General features: G+C 40.8%; 1 protein-coding gene across 1 annotated transcript in view; it reads right to left on the bottom strand.

Moving 5' to 3' along the window:
- The window catches only part of LOC140739082 (uncharacterized), a 35,452-nt gene extending 32,345 nt beyond the window's left edge, over positions 1-3,107 (bottom strand). The window contains exon 1 of the mRNA XM_073067027.1: positions 3,056-3,107. Within this exon, the coding sequence (XP_072923128.1) occupies positions 3,056-3,107 (52 nt within the window). The remainder of the gene's footprint in view (positions 1-3,055) is intronic.
- Between the last annotated feature and the right edge of the window lie 15,191 nt (positions 3,108-18,298).

Raw genomic sequence — 18,298 nt, 5'->3', positions numbered from 1 at the left:
TACTGTGCTCAGTTCGGGTCACCTCACTACAGGAAGTATGTGGAAACCATAGAAAAGGTGCAGAGGAGAATTATAAGGATGGTGCCTGGATTGGGGAACATGCCTTATGAGAATAGGTTGATTGAACTTGTCCTTTACTCCTTGGAGTGACGAAGAATGAGATGTGACCTGATAGGGGTGTATAAAATGATGAGAGGCATAGATAGTGTGGATAGTCAAAGGCGTTTTCCCAGGGCTGAAATGGCTGGCATGAGAAGGCACAGTTTTAAAGTGCTTGGAAGTAGGTACAGAGGAGGTGTCAGGGGTAAGTTGTTCATGCAGAGTGTGGTGAGTGCATGGAATGGGCTGCCGGTGACAGTGGTGGAGGCTGATATGATAGGGTCCTTTAAGAACTCCTGGAAAGGTACATGGAACTTAGAAAAATAGAGGGTTGTGGGTAACCCTAGGTAATTTCTATGGTAAGAACATGTTCAGCACAGATTTGTGGGCTGAAGGGCCTGTATTGTGCTGTAGGTTTTCTATGTTTCCACGTTTCTACAATGTGAAAACATTTAAAACTTATCCATTCTGGTGCAATTACAGAAAAGTGAATTAGTTATTAAATGGAGAGTGCTTAGGTAATGTTACAGTTTATAGAGATCAAGGTCTGATGTAGGTGCAAATAGTAGATGATCATTTACAAGAGAATTTGAATACAGCAATGAGCAAGTCTTTTTGTACCTGTAGAATGGCTTGGCAAAAGCACCCAAAAGTATATTGGACAGCTTTAACCTCTTAACTAAGAAAGGATGTACTTGCCATAGGCAGAGTGCAATAATGATTCAGGATTGGTAGGGTTTCGAAATGAGAAGATATTGAGTAGACTGGGATTTTACTTTCTTCAGCTTCAGCAAAACATGCAAAATCCTTCAAGAACTTGGCAGAAAAAATGTAAGAAGGGTGTTTTCCCTGCCTGAGGAACCTCGAACTCGAGACAGGCCAGACTGAACTTACATGAGAAACAAGAGAAAATCTGCTGATGCTGGAAATCCAAACAGCGCACACAAAATGCTGGAGGTACTCTGCAGGGCAGGCAGCATCTATGGAAAAGAGTACAGTTGATGGCTTGGGGCAGTACCTTTCATCAGAACTGTACATACCATAAGACCATTAGATGTAAGAGCAGAATTAGGCCATTCAGCCCATTGAGTCTACTTTACTATTCTATCATGGCTGATCCCGGTTACCCTCAATCCTATACACCTGCCTGCTCGCCGTATACTTTGATGCCCTGACCGATGAGGAAACAATCAACTTCTGCCTTAAACATACACACAGACTTGGCCTCCACTGCAGTTTGTGGCAGAGCATTCCACAGATTTACTGCTCTATGGCTAAAAAAAAAATTCTCCTTACCTCTGTTCTAAAGGGTCGCCCCTCAATCGTGTGGCTGTGTCCTATAGTTCTGGACACCCCCACCATAGGAAACATCGGCTCCACATCCACCCTATCTAGTCCTTTCAACATTCTGTAGGTTCCGATGATATCTTCCCACATTTTTCTAAATTCCAGTGAGTACAGGCCCAAAGCTGCCAAACGCTCCTCACATGTTAACCCCTTGAATCCTGTAATCATCCCGATGAACCTTCCCTGGAATCTCTCGAATGACAACACATCCTTTCTGAGATATGGGGCCCAAAACTGTAGACAATACTCTATGTGCTGCCTGATTAGTGTCTTATAAGGGCTCAGCATGAGAAGATCTTTCTGTGGTGGTGAAGCTTTAGGCTGTAGATGCCCATTCTTTGTATTTGTATATAAACACAGATTGGTAGATGTCTGGACATGGAGTCAAGAGATACAGGACAGTGGTGGCAATGGCACTGAGGCAGATGATCAAGCACATTCCGAATCTGACAGGAGCTTGGGATCGAACCTGAATCGCAGGAGATGAGGGGCAAATATACTCGCAGTCACACCGCTAAGCCGCCATTTCTGACACAGAACCATGTAACATTGAGCTGCTTACCGTCCGAAACCAGGAGATTCAAATTCGTTTTCAGATCATTAAACCATCCCGAAATCTCCACACGGCAGCAATACCAGCCGCTATCTTCTCTCTGTAGATCATTTATAGTGAGCGACACATCTCCTGTCGCAATTCTACCACCAAGACTATATCTCTGGGATGTTCCAGAAGTTACTCTGTCTCCATTTGTTCTAATCAGCTCATCTCCACAGTTCACAACACCACACTGTCCCCGTCCCCAGCACATCCAACTTTTCACACATTTTCCGACAGAATAGCGGCACGACAGTGTGATCGACTGTCCCGTGACTCCTCGCACTTTTGTTTCAGAGACGAAGGAGACTCGACCTGAAACAATCCAGGGAAAGAAAGTTACAGATGGCGCTGAATGGGATGAGCAGAGGGGGTGTGATGAGAATGAGCAACTGGAATGTGATCCATTTTACCTGCTGGGCGGCATCTGAGGAATATTACGGGAAGTTTCTACGTATTCAAAGGGATGTGGATATTATTAGGTATTTCCCACACCCTGAAACACCATCCCTCAGCTGACCCCGAGAAGGATGTGGTGATCGACCAGCATTTCTGTAGTTTTGACACATCCGATAGTCCTGCGGTAACATTTCAGAGAGCTGTACAGTCACAGTAACAGAAACATACAGGGAAGGTGCGAAGATCAGATTGTGATCTCGAGTATTGAAATCATTCTCCTCCCTTGCCTTTTTGGATCTGGGATTCATTTTCCCACTCACATACCCTCTGTGCTCCCAAAGCTTCACCGCAATGATCGGGGGATATTCGGTGTTCTGATCTTGTTTCTTAGTCCATTCAGATCAGCACTGATCAGTCCTCCAAGTTCACTCACCCCGGCAGTTCACCTCCCCCCACTATTCTACAAAAACTGGCAGCGCCGGGCATCACTCAGGGTCTCGGCTCTATCCCTCCCGGGTCCAACACTACCACAGTCTCCACCTCAATTACTGCGTCCAATAGGTTAAAACAACAAGATTGAACAAGCTAATTCAATTCCTGCTTTCAGAAACGTACCTAACAGAAGAAACATTGTTGTCAAATGAGCCATAACGCCAGTAACAGCCATCGCGCCGGACACTGTGGCGGCCGCTCTCCGTGTCGCTGCACCTGATGCCGTGGCTGCGAGTTAAACTGTTGTTTCTGGCTTGTCGTGGACAAGAGTTCCTTCCACAGGATCACGGGTGTTGTTCACCGACACCCCCGAGAAATGAGGCAAATGTTATCAAACATTCGGCTCCTCCCTGACGTTACCATCAGAGTCTAAACGCGCACGGATTTCCTTCAATGTTACTTTCAGTTCCCGGTTTTGGAGATAAAACACTTCTTCCGATCACAGATGTGACGCTACATCGACAGAAGTTCGTGTCTGAAATGTGCATCAGTAACACGAATGGGCAAGTTGCCAAGTATCCAGCTGGCTGTTTGAACTGCTGGGTCTGTGTGACGTTTCAATGTTTGGTACGTGAAGGGAACCGAGGGTGAAGTAGAGAGTGAGAGAGAGATCAAGAGACCCAAAGAGGGTGATTCCACCACTTTCTGTTTTAACTGCAGCCTGTACTGCACTGGCTGTCTAAATTTGGTCTGTCAACCCAGTTCAAGACTGAAGTCAATGTCCTTTGTTGGTGAGGAGTGTAGGGACTTTGAATCTCTATCCAACTGTGAAGACGCTTAATGGTGGCACAAGAGTCTCTGAACTGCAAATTGTAGACACAATTATACTTCATTCAATCATGCTGTAATAAGCATTGACACTGGGAGTGATACTGCTGCTGTGGTCAAACCTGGTACTCGGGCTGCCTATATCAGATGTCTGGTGCACTTCTCAGGCAGCTCACAGGTAAAGGTGAGATGAAGATCAGACCTCAGTAATTGGGAGGGACTGGCTGATAAATGTGTGGAAGAAAGGTCAAGGAGGTGGGGAGGCAGTGGGAGATGGGGAAGCAATTGGAAGTATGGAGTGTGAGAAAGGGTGAGCAGGGAAAATGATCTGTGATAACAACCGGAAAAGAGATGAACAGATACAGCAAATCCAGACTGGTTTCCCTAGCCCGGGTAGGGACTGACAATGATTTAAATTGCATTATTAAAGGTAAAAAAAAAGAAAACAGGCAGACAGAATTGAACATAACGCCAAAGAATGGAAGTATTAGGATGATGATTTACAGAGGGATCAAAGTGATTTCAAGAAAAAGATGCTCAGTGTCCCACATCCAGGCTGCAGATATACTGTATATTCACTCTGTCTCAGATTGCTGTTCCTCCAGTTTATGAGAAACAATGATAAGTGAGCAGTTTCCCGACAATGAGGGAAATTGTATAAACGCCAGGTGGTGCAAAGGGCAGTTCAGATGTATTCTCACCAAATGGACCACCAATGTGTTCAAACAATGACTTTATCACGAACTCTCCAAGTATATTGAGCACTCACTACTTTGAAGTATGGGGGAAGGGTGATGTGAATAGCTGACTGTACTCTAGTTAGTTACTGTTCTCTCCCTTTGGCAAGTATGTCCTTTCACTGTTACAAAACTGGAATTTCCACTACCTGCTCAGTCCGGTCTTGCCAAGACTCTGTACAATTATAGTATGACTCTGTTACTCTTATGTTTAAAAGCTGCTAATAATAAATGGTAACTTATTATTTGCACCTGGAGAGTGGCCTGAAGAGATATGTGCAGCATCACACCTTGTTTCTAAAGTTCAGCACCATCCAATCACTGAGCATTTAAGAAAATATACCTTTACATTATTGGCACTAAAATGGATGATCTCCCATATGTCTTCATTCTGTTCCATCTGCCAAGTTCTTGAAATATCACTAAGCTTCTTCACAAAACATTGTGGACATGTTTCCACAAGGTGATGTTATGAATAAGCAACAATGAATATAGAATTGAGACAGGCTTTTTATAAACAAATTAAACATTTATTTAAACTCAGCTCAACAACAAATGAAAAGTAAACAAATGACTAACTTAACTGGAATTTATCTGCTATACAGCAATTCGAACTGTTCTTAAAGCGATAAATGCGAACACAGTTCTTAAAGCGATAAATGCGAACTCAGTTCTTAAAAGTGGTAAATGTGAAAGTCCCAATGATTTACACAGTCAATTAGGAGAGACTTTCCTGAAGTAACGAATTCCTCCATGACGTGACGTTACTGCTGATTCCAGCCGAAATATGCCTTGCCTGAAGGATTTATGATGAAGGAAATAAAAATGGCTTAAAGGAACTGACCTTCCTTGGCAAATAACGCTGCATCCAACCTTTTCTGCTTTCACAGAGCAGTGGCTATCTTGGATACAGGTTACTACCTTTTTAACGAAGATATAATAAGGTCAATTCTGTATTACCACTGACGACACCAACTTCAATAAATTATTCACTCTCCAACTGAACTAAATCTGGCAGCATTGTGGCAAACTGCCAGCAATAATCTTTGAGACTTAAGATAGAAATTAAAACTCCACTTTAAAACAAAACTGTGTCATGAGACAAATACACAGCATAACAGGGTAACTGAAGAATTAAACCATGAACTAACCTGCACCACAGCAAGGCTTTCACGTTTTATACCTGTTGAAACAGGCCATCACATGACTTCTCACTGGTGTGAAAATTACATCATGTGACCTCACACTGACGTGAAATTACATCACCCCACCATCAAAAGACCATTACATCATGCTCACCAGATACTCAATTACATCATGGCCATAAGACAGTCACAAGATACTCACGGGATATGTAACACCTCCCTCCAAAAAAAAAATTGGTCTGTCATGAGCAAAATTTTAACAATTAACTATTTAGAAAAGAAAATACAAATGTATAAAATTTACAACATACACAGTATACATAGTATTATCATACAGCACCTTACAAATTACTATACAGTAGGAGTGTTACAAATGTTAAAATATCACTCCATAAAAAATTACATTCAACATCTAGATAGACAATCAGCAATCACATTATCTTTGCCTTTAATATGAGTTATCAAAATATTATACTCCAGTAACATCAAACTCCAATTTAATAACCTTCTATTTATGTTTTTCATGTTACTCAGAAACACTAACGGATTATAATTGGTGTAAATTATGAGTGGCTTTTGAGTTGTACCAACATACACATCAAAATTGTTCTAAGACCAACACAAGAGATGATAATTCCTTTTCTTTGGTTGAATAGTTTCTTTGATGCTCATTAAATTTCTTAGAAAAGTAAGCTAGTGGATGATCAACCTCGTCACGCTCATTCCTTTGCAGTAACACTGCTCCTGCAGCCTCATCAGTAGCATCTACAGCTAATGAAAAAGGATTTTCAAAGTCAGGTGCCCTGAGCACAGGTTGATGACATATCATAGTTTTCAATTTCTCAAATGCTTCCTGACAAAGCACTGTCCACACAAACTTTTCATTTTTCTTCAAGAGGTGAGTTAATGGAAGGGCAATATTAGCAAAATTCTTATAAAATTTTCGGTAATGTCCTACCTTTCCCAAGAATCTTCTGAGAGATTTTTTTCCCAGTTGGGTAGGGACCTCTAAAATTGCCCGAACGTTTGCCTGAACAGGAGCTACCTTACATTGACCCACAACATAACCAAGGTATGTCACAGTGGCATGACCGAATACACTTTGAACTAGTTTAGTGGTTAAGTTAACTTTTGAAAGCCTTTCAAATTGTCAATATAGGCATCTATATCTTTTAAACGATGAATCACAGAGTTAATCATCTGCTGGATAGTACTTGGGGCATTCTTCATCCCAAGTGGAAGAACATTATATTCATATAACCCAGATAGGGTTACAAATGAAGAAATCTCTACCTCTATCCATCAATGGAACACACCAATACCTTTTTAACAAATCAATCTTTGTAAGGAACTTTGCTTGTCCAACTTTGTCCACCCAACATCCACTCTAGGGATTGGATACGCATCTGTTTTTGTTACAGCATTCACCTTCCTATAATCAGTACAAAACCATATACTACCATTTGGCTTAGGCAGCATAACACAAGGTAAACTCCAATTCGAATTAGAAGGTCTAATAAAATTATTCTCTAACATATACTTAATTTCTTTCTCAGCAAGTTCACATTTTCCATGTTCATCTGATATAGATGTTGCTTTATGGGTCTGGCATCACCAACATCTACATCATGTGAAGCTACTGTGGTTCTTCTAGGAACTTCTGGAAATAAATCCCTATATTTAAAAATTAATTGCTCAATCTGCTGCTTCTGCTCTGGCTGTAAATGGACTAACTTCTCATCCATTATGAGAATCATCCATTATGTTCCTAGTGAGATCACTCATTATTATTGACCACAACAGTCATAGTAGCAGAGTGTTTCTCATAATATGGTTTCAACATATTTATATGGCAAAGTTATGTTGGCCTTCTTCGATCTGGAGTTTTTATCACATAATCCACATCATTAACTTTAGACATAATTTCATAAGGACCATGAAATCTAGCTTGTAAAGGATTCGTTTGCACTGGGAGAAGAACCAACACCTTATCTCCAGGCTTAAATTTCCTCATCCTAGCTTCTCTATCATACCAGGTTTTCATTTTCTCCTAGCCGATTTTAAATTTTCCCTGACTAAGCTACAAACTTTATGTAATCTGTCCTTAAATTTTAAAACATAATCCAGCAAATTTGTGTGTACCTTTTTATTAATCCATTGTTCTTTTAAGAAGGCCAAGGTCCTCTAACTCTATGCCCAAATACAAGATCAAATGGACTAAAACTTAATGATTTCTGTACTGACCCCTGTACTGCAAATAGAAGTAAGTATAAACCCTCATCCCAATCATTTTCATTTTCTGCACAATACATCGAATTATAGTCTTGAGGGTAGAATGCAACCTCTCCAAGGCTCCTTGCGATTTTGGATGGTATGCAGATGAGATAATCTGCTTAGTTCCCAGTTTATAAACAATCTGTTGAACCAATCCAGACATAAAATTACTACCTTGATCAGATTGTATTTCTTAGGCAACCCAAAATAAGTAAAGAATTTTATAAGAGCACTTATTACAGTTTTAGTCATTATATTCCTAAGTGGTACTGCCTCTGGAAACCTAGACACAGTGCACATGATGGTCAGAAAGTATTGATGCCCAGTTTTTGTTTTTGGTAATGGGCATACACAATCTATAATAATTTTGGAAAACAGTTCACCAAATGCAGGAATAGGCTGCAGTGGAGCCACTGGCGTAACTAGATTAGGTTTACCCACAATTTGGCAAATATGACCCATTCTGCAAAATGTCACCACATCTTTTTTCAAACCAGGCCAGTAAAAATGTTTAAAAATCTTGTCCACAGTTTTCTTCACCCTTTGATGTCCACCCAAAGGCACACTATGAGCTAAAGTTAAAAGCTCATTTCGATAAACTTTAGGAACAACTACCTGGTGAACAACCTTCCATTCATCACTTGCAGGAATTATAGGTGATTTCCACTTCCTCATCAATACTCCTTTCTCAAAATAATATCCTACTGGCACCTTATCAATTTCAATATCTGGAAGAGCTTGTTCCTTTAACTTGATAATCTCAGGGTCTCTACTCTGCTCTGCTATCATCTCCTTCCGAGACAGAGACAAATCTTCAGGGTCAGACTTACTCCAAGAATCTTGCTCAAACAATGAAGGTAAGAAAGTTTCTGACACATCCTCAAAATTTGAATCCCAAGTTGAACAGTCATGGGTAACAACCTCATCCTGCACATCAAGCTTTTTAGCCATAGCTCGAGTTACAACTCAGGAGGAATCTGTGTTAGAATCCATACGTGGTTCCTCTGACTTTATTGTCAAATACACTTCAGGAAAAACTTGTCCATCTGCTAAGTCATTTCATAAAAATAGAGAAACATCATTCATAGGTAAGCTAGGTTGTAGTCCTACTTTAACAAGTCCTGTAACTAACCCTGACCTTAAATTTACTCTATGCAATTGTACAGGCATAAGGGCACTCACAACACCTCGTATATAGTTTACCTCACCAGTGTCAGTGATTGAGAAGCTCCAGTATCCTTAATGATTTTTATTGGCACTGGAGTGGATCCCTCTTTCAAGGATACAAATCCTTCGGTTATAAAATGATCATATCCCCTCTTAAATTGGTCAGACTCTGACAAATCTTCATTTGTATTCACTGAACCCTGATGATTTACAGGTGTTTCAGTATGTTGCACACAAGCATCTGGGACTGCCTCCTTCTCCTTCTTCAATCGGAAACAGTTAGCTATAACGTGAGCAGGTTTCTTACAATAATTACAAATGAGACCAAACTGTCTTTCCTTCACACGTTTTCCTTACCTTTGTCACTAACTTCTGGTTTACCTTGACTCTGATTTAATTTCTGGTTTACCTTGACTCTCTGTGCTATTTTTCTTTTCAAAAGTTCTACCCTGAGGAAATTTCATCTTGTGGTTTAAAGCATACTCATCAGCTAATTTAGCAGACTCCTGCACTGTAGCAGTGTCCCTCTCATTTAAGTATGTCCTTATTTCAGCAGGGATGATCTTTTTAAATTCCTCCATTAAAATCAACTCTTTAAATTTATTATACTCCCCATTCACATTTTTAGAGGAAACCCACCTCTCAAAACACATAGCTTTATCATAGGCAAATTCCACGTAAGTTTTTTCCACAGATTTCTTCAAATTTCTGAATCTTTCTCTATAAGCTTCTGAAACCAGTCCATACGCTTTCAGTATATGCTGCTTCACAATATCATAATCAAGTGCTTGCTCAGCAGTTAAAGCTGTATAAACTTGTTGTGCCTTGCCTTTAATTACACACTGTAACACCACTGTCCATTTCTCTTTCGGCCACTCTGAAATCAGAGCAACAGTTTCCAAATGTTGAAAATATTTATCCACTTCTCTTTCATTAATCGGAGGAGCTAATATAACTTCCTGACTACCAACAAACTGTTTCCTAGAACAAGAGGAAATTCTCGGACTTTAATTCCGCCATCGCAAGTTCAAATTCCCTATTATTGTTTGCTTCTCTTTCTTCAAATTTCCTCTGTTTATTTGCAGCTTCTAACCGACTTAGTTCCAAGTCAGCTTCTATTCTAAACATTTCTAATGCTACCTGTTCCAGTTGTAACTGGATCGCTGCTTTACTTACAGGGAACCTTGCTTTACTTACAGGGAACCTATCTAACACCGCTTCATCAAAAACACCCGAATCTATATAGTGTTCCGTGATTTTCCTCTGAATTACAGGCTTTGTAGTAGCCATCAAAACACCTTTAAGATGCAACCTGCTAGCGATCTCTTTTTCACCTTCGCTAATAACTCCAGGTCTGGCGATGCCAGAAAGTCATCAACGTTCATTGTTGCCAAATGCCACTCACGACCAATCAAACAAAAGAAATGGATAATTCCCTTTTCCAAAACAGACCAATAATTAAGCAAGCATTTAAGCACAAAAATGGGCATATCCCAGATGAGCCCCCAATTGTCATGATTCAGCAACAATGAATATAGAATTGAGACAGGCTTTTTATAAACAAATTAAACATTTATTTAAACTCAGTTCAATAACATATGAAAAGTAAACAAACGACTAACTTAACTGGAAGTTAACTGCTATACGGCAACTCGAACAGCTCTTAAAGCAATAAATGTGAACACAGTTCTTAAAGTGATAAATGCGAACACAGTTCTTAAAAGTGGTAAATGTGAAAGTCTTAATGATTTACACAGTCAATTAGGGGAGACTTTCCTGAAGTAACGAATTCCTCGATGACATGACGTTATTGCTGATCCTAGCCAAAATATGCCTTGCCCGAAGGATTTATGATGAAGGAAATAAAAATGGCTTAAAGGAACTGACCTTCTTTGGAGAATAACGCTGCATCTAATCCTTTCTGCTTTCACAGTGCAGGGGCTATCTCGGGTGCAGGTTACTACCTTCTGAACGAGGATATAATAAAGTTGATGCTGTATTACCACCGCCGACACCAACTTTACTCGATCCTTCAGGTTACTGCACTTCAATAAATTCTTCACTCCCCGACTGGACTCAAACTGGCAACGTTGTGGCAAACTGCCGGCTATGACCTTTGAGACTTAAGATAGAAATTAAAACTCCACTTTAAAACAAAACTGCATCATGAGACTAATACACAGCATAATGGAGTAACTAACAAATTAAACAATTAACTTATCTACATCACAGCAAGGCTTTTACGTTTTATACCTGTTGAAACAGGCCATCACATGACCTCTCACTGGCAGGAAAATTACATCATGTCACCTTACACTGTGGGAAATTACATCACCCCACCATCACAAGACCATTACATCATACTCACCAGATGCTCAATTACATCATGGTCATAAGACAGTCACAAGATACCCATGGGGTATGTAACAGTGATAAAATCAGGATTACTTCTATTTGTGTTACTGATTTGTTTACCTTGTTGCAAATTTGATGAACAGACACAGTATCATTAATATTGTCATATTAGCTTATTCTGTATTGTCATGACTTTGATTATTTTTAAGAACAAGAAATTAACTAGATTCCAAACCAACTGGTAATGAAATTAATAAATCTACAGTCAGGATCTACATCTGGTCATCACCACATCCCTGTCTGTGGAAACAGGTACCCCAATGACTGCTCAGAGTGAAAGTCACTTTATAAAATGCAAGTCTTACTTTCACTTTAATTGCAAGCATCCCTAGCCTGCCTTATGCAAATATCTTCTCCAAATCTTAAGGTTCTAAACATAAACATTTCAATTAAAATCAATTTCAAGGCAGACTTGTTAACTTTTGTCACCAACAGCACAGTTTACCCAAACAAAACACATTGATATCAGAGATGTAGGAAAGACGTAGAAGCATAGGAAAGGGTACAGAGGAGATTTACCAGGATGTTGCCTGGGTTTAGAGAGTATGCATTATGATCAGAGATTAAGGGAGCTAGGGCTTTACTCTTTGGAGAGAAGGAGAATGAGAAAAGACATGATAGAGGTATACAAGATATTAAGAGGAATAGATAGAGTGAATGGCCAGCAACTCTTCCCCAGGGTACCACTTCTCAATATAAGGCTTTAAGGTAAGGGGTGGGAAGTTCAAGGGGGATATTAGAGGAAGGTTTTTTAGACAGAGTGGTTGGTGTGTGGAATGCACTGACTGAGTTAGTGGTGGGGACAGATACACTAATGAAAATTTAAGAGACTACTAGACAGGTATATGGAGGAACTTAAGGTGGGGGGTTATATGGGAGGCAGGGTTTAAGGGTCGGCACAACATTATGTGCCAAAGGGCCTGTACTGTGCTGTATTATTCTATGTCCTATAAAATAAGCAACTTAATATCCATCGTGTGTAATAAAGCACTTACTTGTGGTTAACAGAACTGTGTGCTTGTCTGTGTAACAGAAGAAACATTAAATTTCTTTTTACATTTTTCAATGCTTGTCATGCAATTCTATTCACTGACTTCAAGCTTATACAACTTGTTGGAAAGATTAGGGACAACAGGTGGATATTAAGCATTTAGACCATTGGAGGATCTTTAAACTGCCACAGTTAGACTTGATTAGAACACATCTGCTTGGGGTTAATTGACCAATCTGCATTGGTTAACAGAGAAAACAGAGATGATATAAGCTTGGGTTGGGAAACTGCAAGTGGTTGGGCTCCATCAAAGACTTAACTCAAGGGCAAATTTTCCAAGATTTAATAATAGATAATTAACTGTGTGAGATTTACAGAGAATGCAAGGAGAAATCAGTGGAAAAGGGTGGACTGGCTAAATAGACGAGATGATAAATGAAATATAATGTGGACAGATGTGACATGATCCACTTCAGTAGGAACATCAGAAAAACAGACTTTAGTTATATGATGAGTGATTGGACATCCAAAGGATCTGTGTGTCTGTAAACACAGTCACTGAAAGCTTAGTAAGCCAACAGGCTGATAAAAAAAGACTTGATCAGAAGAAATAGATGTTCATATGTTGATTCCAGGGAAACTGATATTGGCCTTTACACAGATGTTGAGCACACAGCAGAGCTTAAATGAGTAGGAGGAAAGTGGTTTGAAATGGATAAAATTCTGAGAATGCTTCAAACAGCAGGTGTAAGAGATTCTTTGCCTGTAGGGATCATCATCTCAAAATCTCAAAATAAGGCATCATCCTTCAGGACTGAGATGCAATAAAGTATATGTGGGAACAAGTTATATATTTTGAATTTTCCAATAGTGTAAGACCAAAAGGGATTGGGAACACAGAGCAGGATGTGAAGAGACTGCAAGGTTACATAAACAAGCTCAGAGAGAGGGCAAGAAAACGACAAATGGAATACAATATGAAGAAATTTAAAGCTTATCCATTCTGGTACAATGAATAGAAAAGTTAAATAGTTATTAAATGGAGAGTGATGATAAAGTTTATAGAGACCAAGGTCTGATGTAGGTGCAAATGGTAGATTACCATTTACAAGAGAATTTGAATACAACAATGAGGAAGTGTTGCTGTACTTGTAGAATGGCTTGGCAACAGCACCCAAGAGTACAGTAGACCGTTTTGACCTCTTACCTAAGGAAGGATGTACTTGCGATAGGCGGAGTGCGATAACGATTCAGGATTGGTAGGTTTCTAAATGAGAAGATATTGAGTAGACTGGGATGTACTCTCTTCAGCTTCAACAAAACATACAAAAACCTTCAAGAACTTGGTAGAAAAATGCAAGGAAGGTGTCTTCCCTGCCAGAGGAACCTAGAACTTGAGAGAGGTGTGTCAGAACTTACATGAGATAGAAGAGAAAATCTTCTGATGCTGGAAATCCAAGCAACACACACACACACACACACACACACACACACACACACACACACACACACACACACACACACACACACACACACACACACACACACACACACACACACACACACACTCACACACACACACAGCTGGATGAACTCAGCAAGCCAGGCAGCATCTATGGAAAAGATTACAATTGATGTTTTCAGCCAAGACCTTTCATCAGAACTGTACATACCCTAAAACCATAAGGCATAGGAGCAGAATGAAGCCATTCAGCCCATTGAGTCTGCTACACCATTCTATCATGTCTGATCAAGGATCCCACTTAAGCCCATTTTCCTGCCTACTTGCCATATCCTTTGATGCCCTGACCGATCAGGAAATGATCAACTTCCACCTTAAATATATGCACGAACTTGGCCTCCACTGAAGTCTGTGGCAGAGCATTACACAGATCTTCTACTCTCTGGCTAAAAAAATTCCTCCTTACCTCTGTTGTAAAGGGTCACCCCTGAATCTTGAGGCTGTGCCTCTATCAGAGGAGACATCCACTCCACATCCACCCGATCTAGTCCTTTCAACATTCGGTAGCGTTCAATGATATCACCCTGCATTTTTTTTCTAAATTGCAGTGAGTACAGGCACAAAGCTGCCAAATGCTCCCCACATGTTAATCCCTTGGATCCCATAATCATTCCCGTGAACCTCCTCTGGACTCTCCCCAATGATAACCCATCCTTTCTGAGATAAGGAGCCCAAAACTGTTGACAAAACTCTAAGTGAATCCTGACCAGTGTCTTATAAAGTCTCTGCATAAGAAGAACTTTCTGTGATCTTGGTTCTTTAGTCTGTAGATGCCCATTCTTTGTATTTGTACAAAACACAGATTGGTAGATGTCTGGACATGGTGTCAAGAGATACTGGACAGTGGTGGAAATGGCACTGAAGTAGATGATCCGAATGAATGGTGGAACAGCCGGGAATGCCCAATGGACAACTCCTGCTTCTATTTGATATGCTCCTATGACGGCAGCATTAACACTGTTATTGACACCCTAACCCCATTGTTTTGTGTTGTATATCTGATGCAACACACAAAACATTCCTCTCCACGGAATCTCAGACAACGCACTCTTTGTCCATATCACATTGTACTGTCCTGCCGTTGTCATCCTGCACATTATCCATTCTACTGGATACACAACAGAGTGGACAATAAATCAGTATGTTATTTCTTATGCTCTCAGTGGCAGAAGAGGGCCGTTCAGCCCATCGAGACCATATCATTTGCCCAAGATTCCCATCAGATACATCCGAAATATCCCCCTGAAAGCAGCTCCCCGCCATTGTCCTGCGGTTAATTTACACTAGAGGCTGATTACGGTGACCGATTAATCTACCAACCTGTTCTTGCGATCTCAGAGCACCCGGAGGAAGTGAAGAAGGACATATGATTTCCACACAACGAGCACAGGAGCTCGGGATTGAACCTGCATCTCAGGAGATGTGGGCAGTTACCGAGTAGCTACACCGCTAAGCCGCAATTTCTGACACAGAATCATGTAACATTGAGCTGCTTACCGTCCGAAACCCGGAGATTCAAATTCGTTTTCAGATCATTAAACGGTCCCGGAATCTCCACACGGCAGCAATACCAGCCGCTATCTTCTCTCTGTAGATCATTTATAGTGAGCGACACATCTCCTGCCGCAATTCTACCACCAAGACTGTATCTCTGGGATGTTACAGAAGTTACTCTCTCTCCATTTGTTTTAATCATCTCATCTCCACAGTTCAGAGCACCACACTCTCCCCGTCCCCAGCACATCTCATGTTTTCCATATTTTCCGACAGAATAGCGGCACGACAGTGTGATCGACTGTCCCGTGACTGCTCGCACTTTTGTTCCAGAGACGAAGGCGACTCGACCTGAAACAATCCGGGGAAAGAAAGTTACAGATGGCGCTGAATGGGATGAGCAGACGGGGTGTGTTCACAGTTTGAAAACCTGTCCGAGCAACTGGAATGTGATCCATTTTACCTGCCGGGTGACATCTGAGGAATATTACGGGACGTTGCTACGTATTCAAAGGGATGTGGATATTATTAGGTATTTCCCACATCCTGAAACACCATCCCTCAGCTGACACCGAGAAGGATGTGGTGATCAACCAGTATTTCTGTAGTTTTGACACATCCGATAGTCCTGCGGTAACATTTCAGAGAGCTGTTCAGTCACAGTAACAGAAACATACAGGGAAGGTACGAAGGTCAGATTGTGATCTCGAGTATTGAAATCATTCTCCTCCCTTGCCATTTTGGATCTGGGATTCATTTTCCCACTCACATACCCTCTGTGCTCCCAAAGCTTCACCGCAATGATCGGGGGATATTCGGTGTTCTGATCTTGTTTCTTAGTCCATTCAGATCAGCACTGATCAGTCCTCCAAGTTCACTCACCCCGGCAGTTCACCTCCCCCCACTAATCTACAAATACTGGCAGCGCTGGGCATCACTCGGGGTCTTGGCTCTATCCCTCCCGGGTCCAACATTCCCACAGTCTCCACCTCAATTACTGCGTCCAATAGGTTAAAACAACAAGATTGAACAAGTCTAATTTCCTTCAAAGTTGCTTTCAGTTCGCGGTTTAAGGATAAATCATTTCTTCCGATCACAGCTGTGACGCTGCATTGACAGATGTTCGTGTCTGAAATGTGCATCAGTAACACGAGTTTGCAAATTGCCAAGTGTTCGTCCGACTGGCTGGTTGAGTCCTCTCACTTTGTGTCACGTTTCAATGTTTCGTACGAAAATTGAACGGAGGGTGAAGTAGAGACTGAGCGAGAGATCAAGAGACCCAAGTAAGGTGATTCCACCATTTTCTGTTGTAAGTCCAGCCTGGTTTGCACTGGCAGCCGAAATTTGGTCTGTCAACCCAGTTCAAGACTGAGTCAGGGTCATTTGTTGGTGAGGAGTGAAGGGACTTTCAATCTCTGTCCAACTGTGAAGAGGCTTAATGGTGGCACGAGTCTCTGAACTGCAAATTGTAGCCCCAGTTTTACTTTATTCGATCATGCTGTAATAAGGATTGACACTGGGAGTGATACTGGTGCTGTGGTCAAACCTGGTACTAGGGCTGCCTACATCAGATGTCTGGTGCACTTCCCAGGCAGGTCACAGGTAAAGGTGAGATGAAGATCAGACCCCAGTAATTAGGAGGTGACTGGCTGATAGATGTGTGGAAGGAAGTTCAAGGAGGTGGGGAGGCAGTGGGAGATGGGGAAGTGATCGGAAGTATGGAGTGTGAGAAAGGGTGAGCAGGGAAAATAAACCAAGATAATGACCGGAAAAGTGATGAACAGAAACAACAGAACAAGACTGATTTACCCTAGTCAGTGTAGACAGTTATTTTTCATGAGGAACAACTGTAATTAAATGTAATGCAGGGATTGATAATGATTTACATTGTATCAGTAAAGCTCCAAAAAATTTAGCCTGACATAATTGAACGTAACACCAAAGAATGGAGGGATTAGAATAGTGATTTACAGAGTGATCACAGTGATTCAAAGAAAATGAACCAGAGGTAACAAGGTAGTGTTCATGGAGCATTCAGAAATTTGATGGGGAAGAAACTTTTCCTCAACGCTGTGTGAGTGTCGTCAGTCACCTGTTCCTCCTACCTATTGGAAATGTCCTTGACGGTGGGAGTCCTAATCAAAGTTCAAGGTAAATATATTATTAATGTACATATATGCATAGCCTTTTGCAACAAAGAATTGTCCCTGTTGTTTCCGGTAGGATGGAAATTAGTGCGGGGTTAAAAGCGTGACCCAATACGTGCTTGGGCCATTATCGAGTCCATAAGGGGTCGTGAGTGGGCGCATTGTTAATTGTTTTTGCAACACCTGTGCAGCGCTCCCCTTATCTCCTGTGACTGGTCGCCGCACTCCTTATGAGAAAAATCAAATTCCATAATACTGCACTAGGTGCTAGTAAGCCATTAGAAGCACTAGACATCGAAAGGAGGCGGTGAATAGAAAAGACACACTTCCGGAGATAAGCTTTGTTTATATTAAAAAAAACAAGATATACAAAATATGTACACGAGTAAGAAGAATTCAAAATTCCAACATTCTGTTAGGTCCTAAATCGCAGATATCAACAGAAACCAAATTCCTTTTATTTAGAATCGATGATATTCATTAGAATGACCTTTATTACTCCAATTTGTCTAACTAATTAGATCTAGTGTTATTCCCTATTTAAAGGTTTCCAGACTAACCCTTTTTATTTATCCCTAGTTAGAAAACTAATTGAATTCTTATTTACGGTTAACTTCAGTTTCAGTTCAGCTCAGTATGTCTACAATTCAAATTCAAAAATTATATATCCACACAGCGTAACTCCTTTCATGACAATTCTCAAACA

Source organism: Hemitrygon akajei, chromosome 15 (assembly GCF_048418815.1).
Source record: "Hemitrygon akajei chromosome 15, sHemAka1.3, whole genome shotgun sequence".
NCBI lineage: Eukaryota > Metazoa > Chordata > Chondrichthyes > Myliobatiformes > Dasyatidae > Hemitrygon > Hemitrygon akajei.
This window is presented reverse-complemented; position numbering and strand designations above follow the sequence as displayed.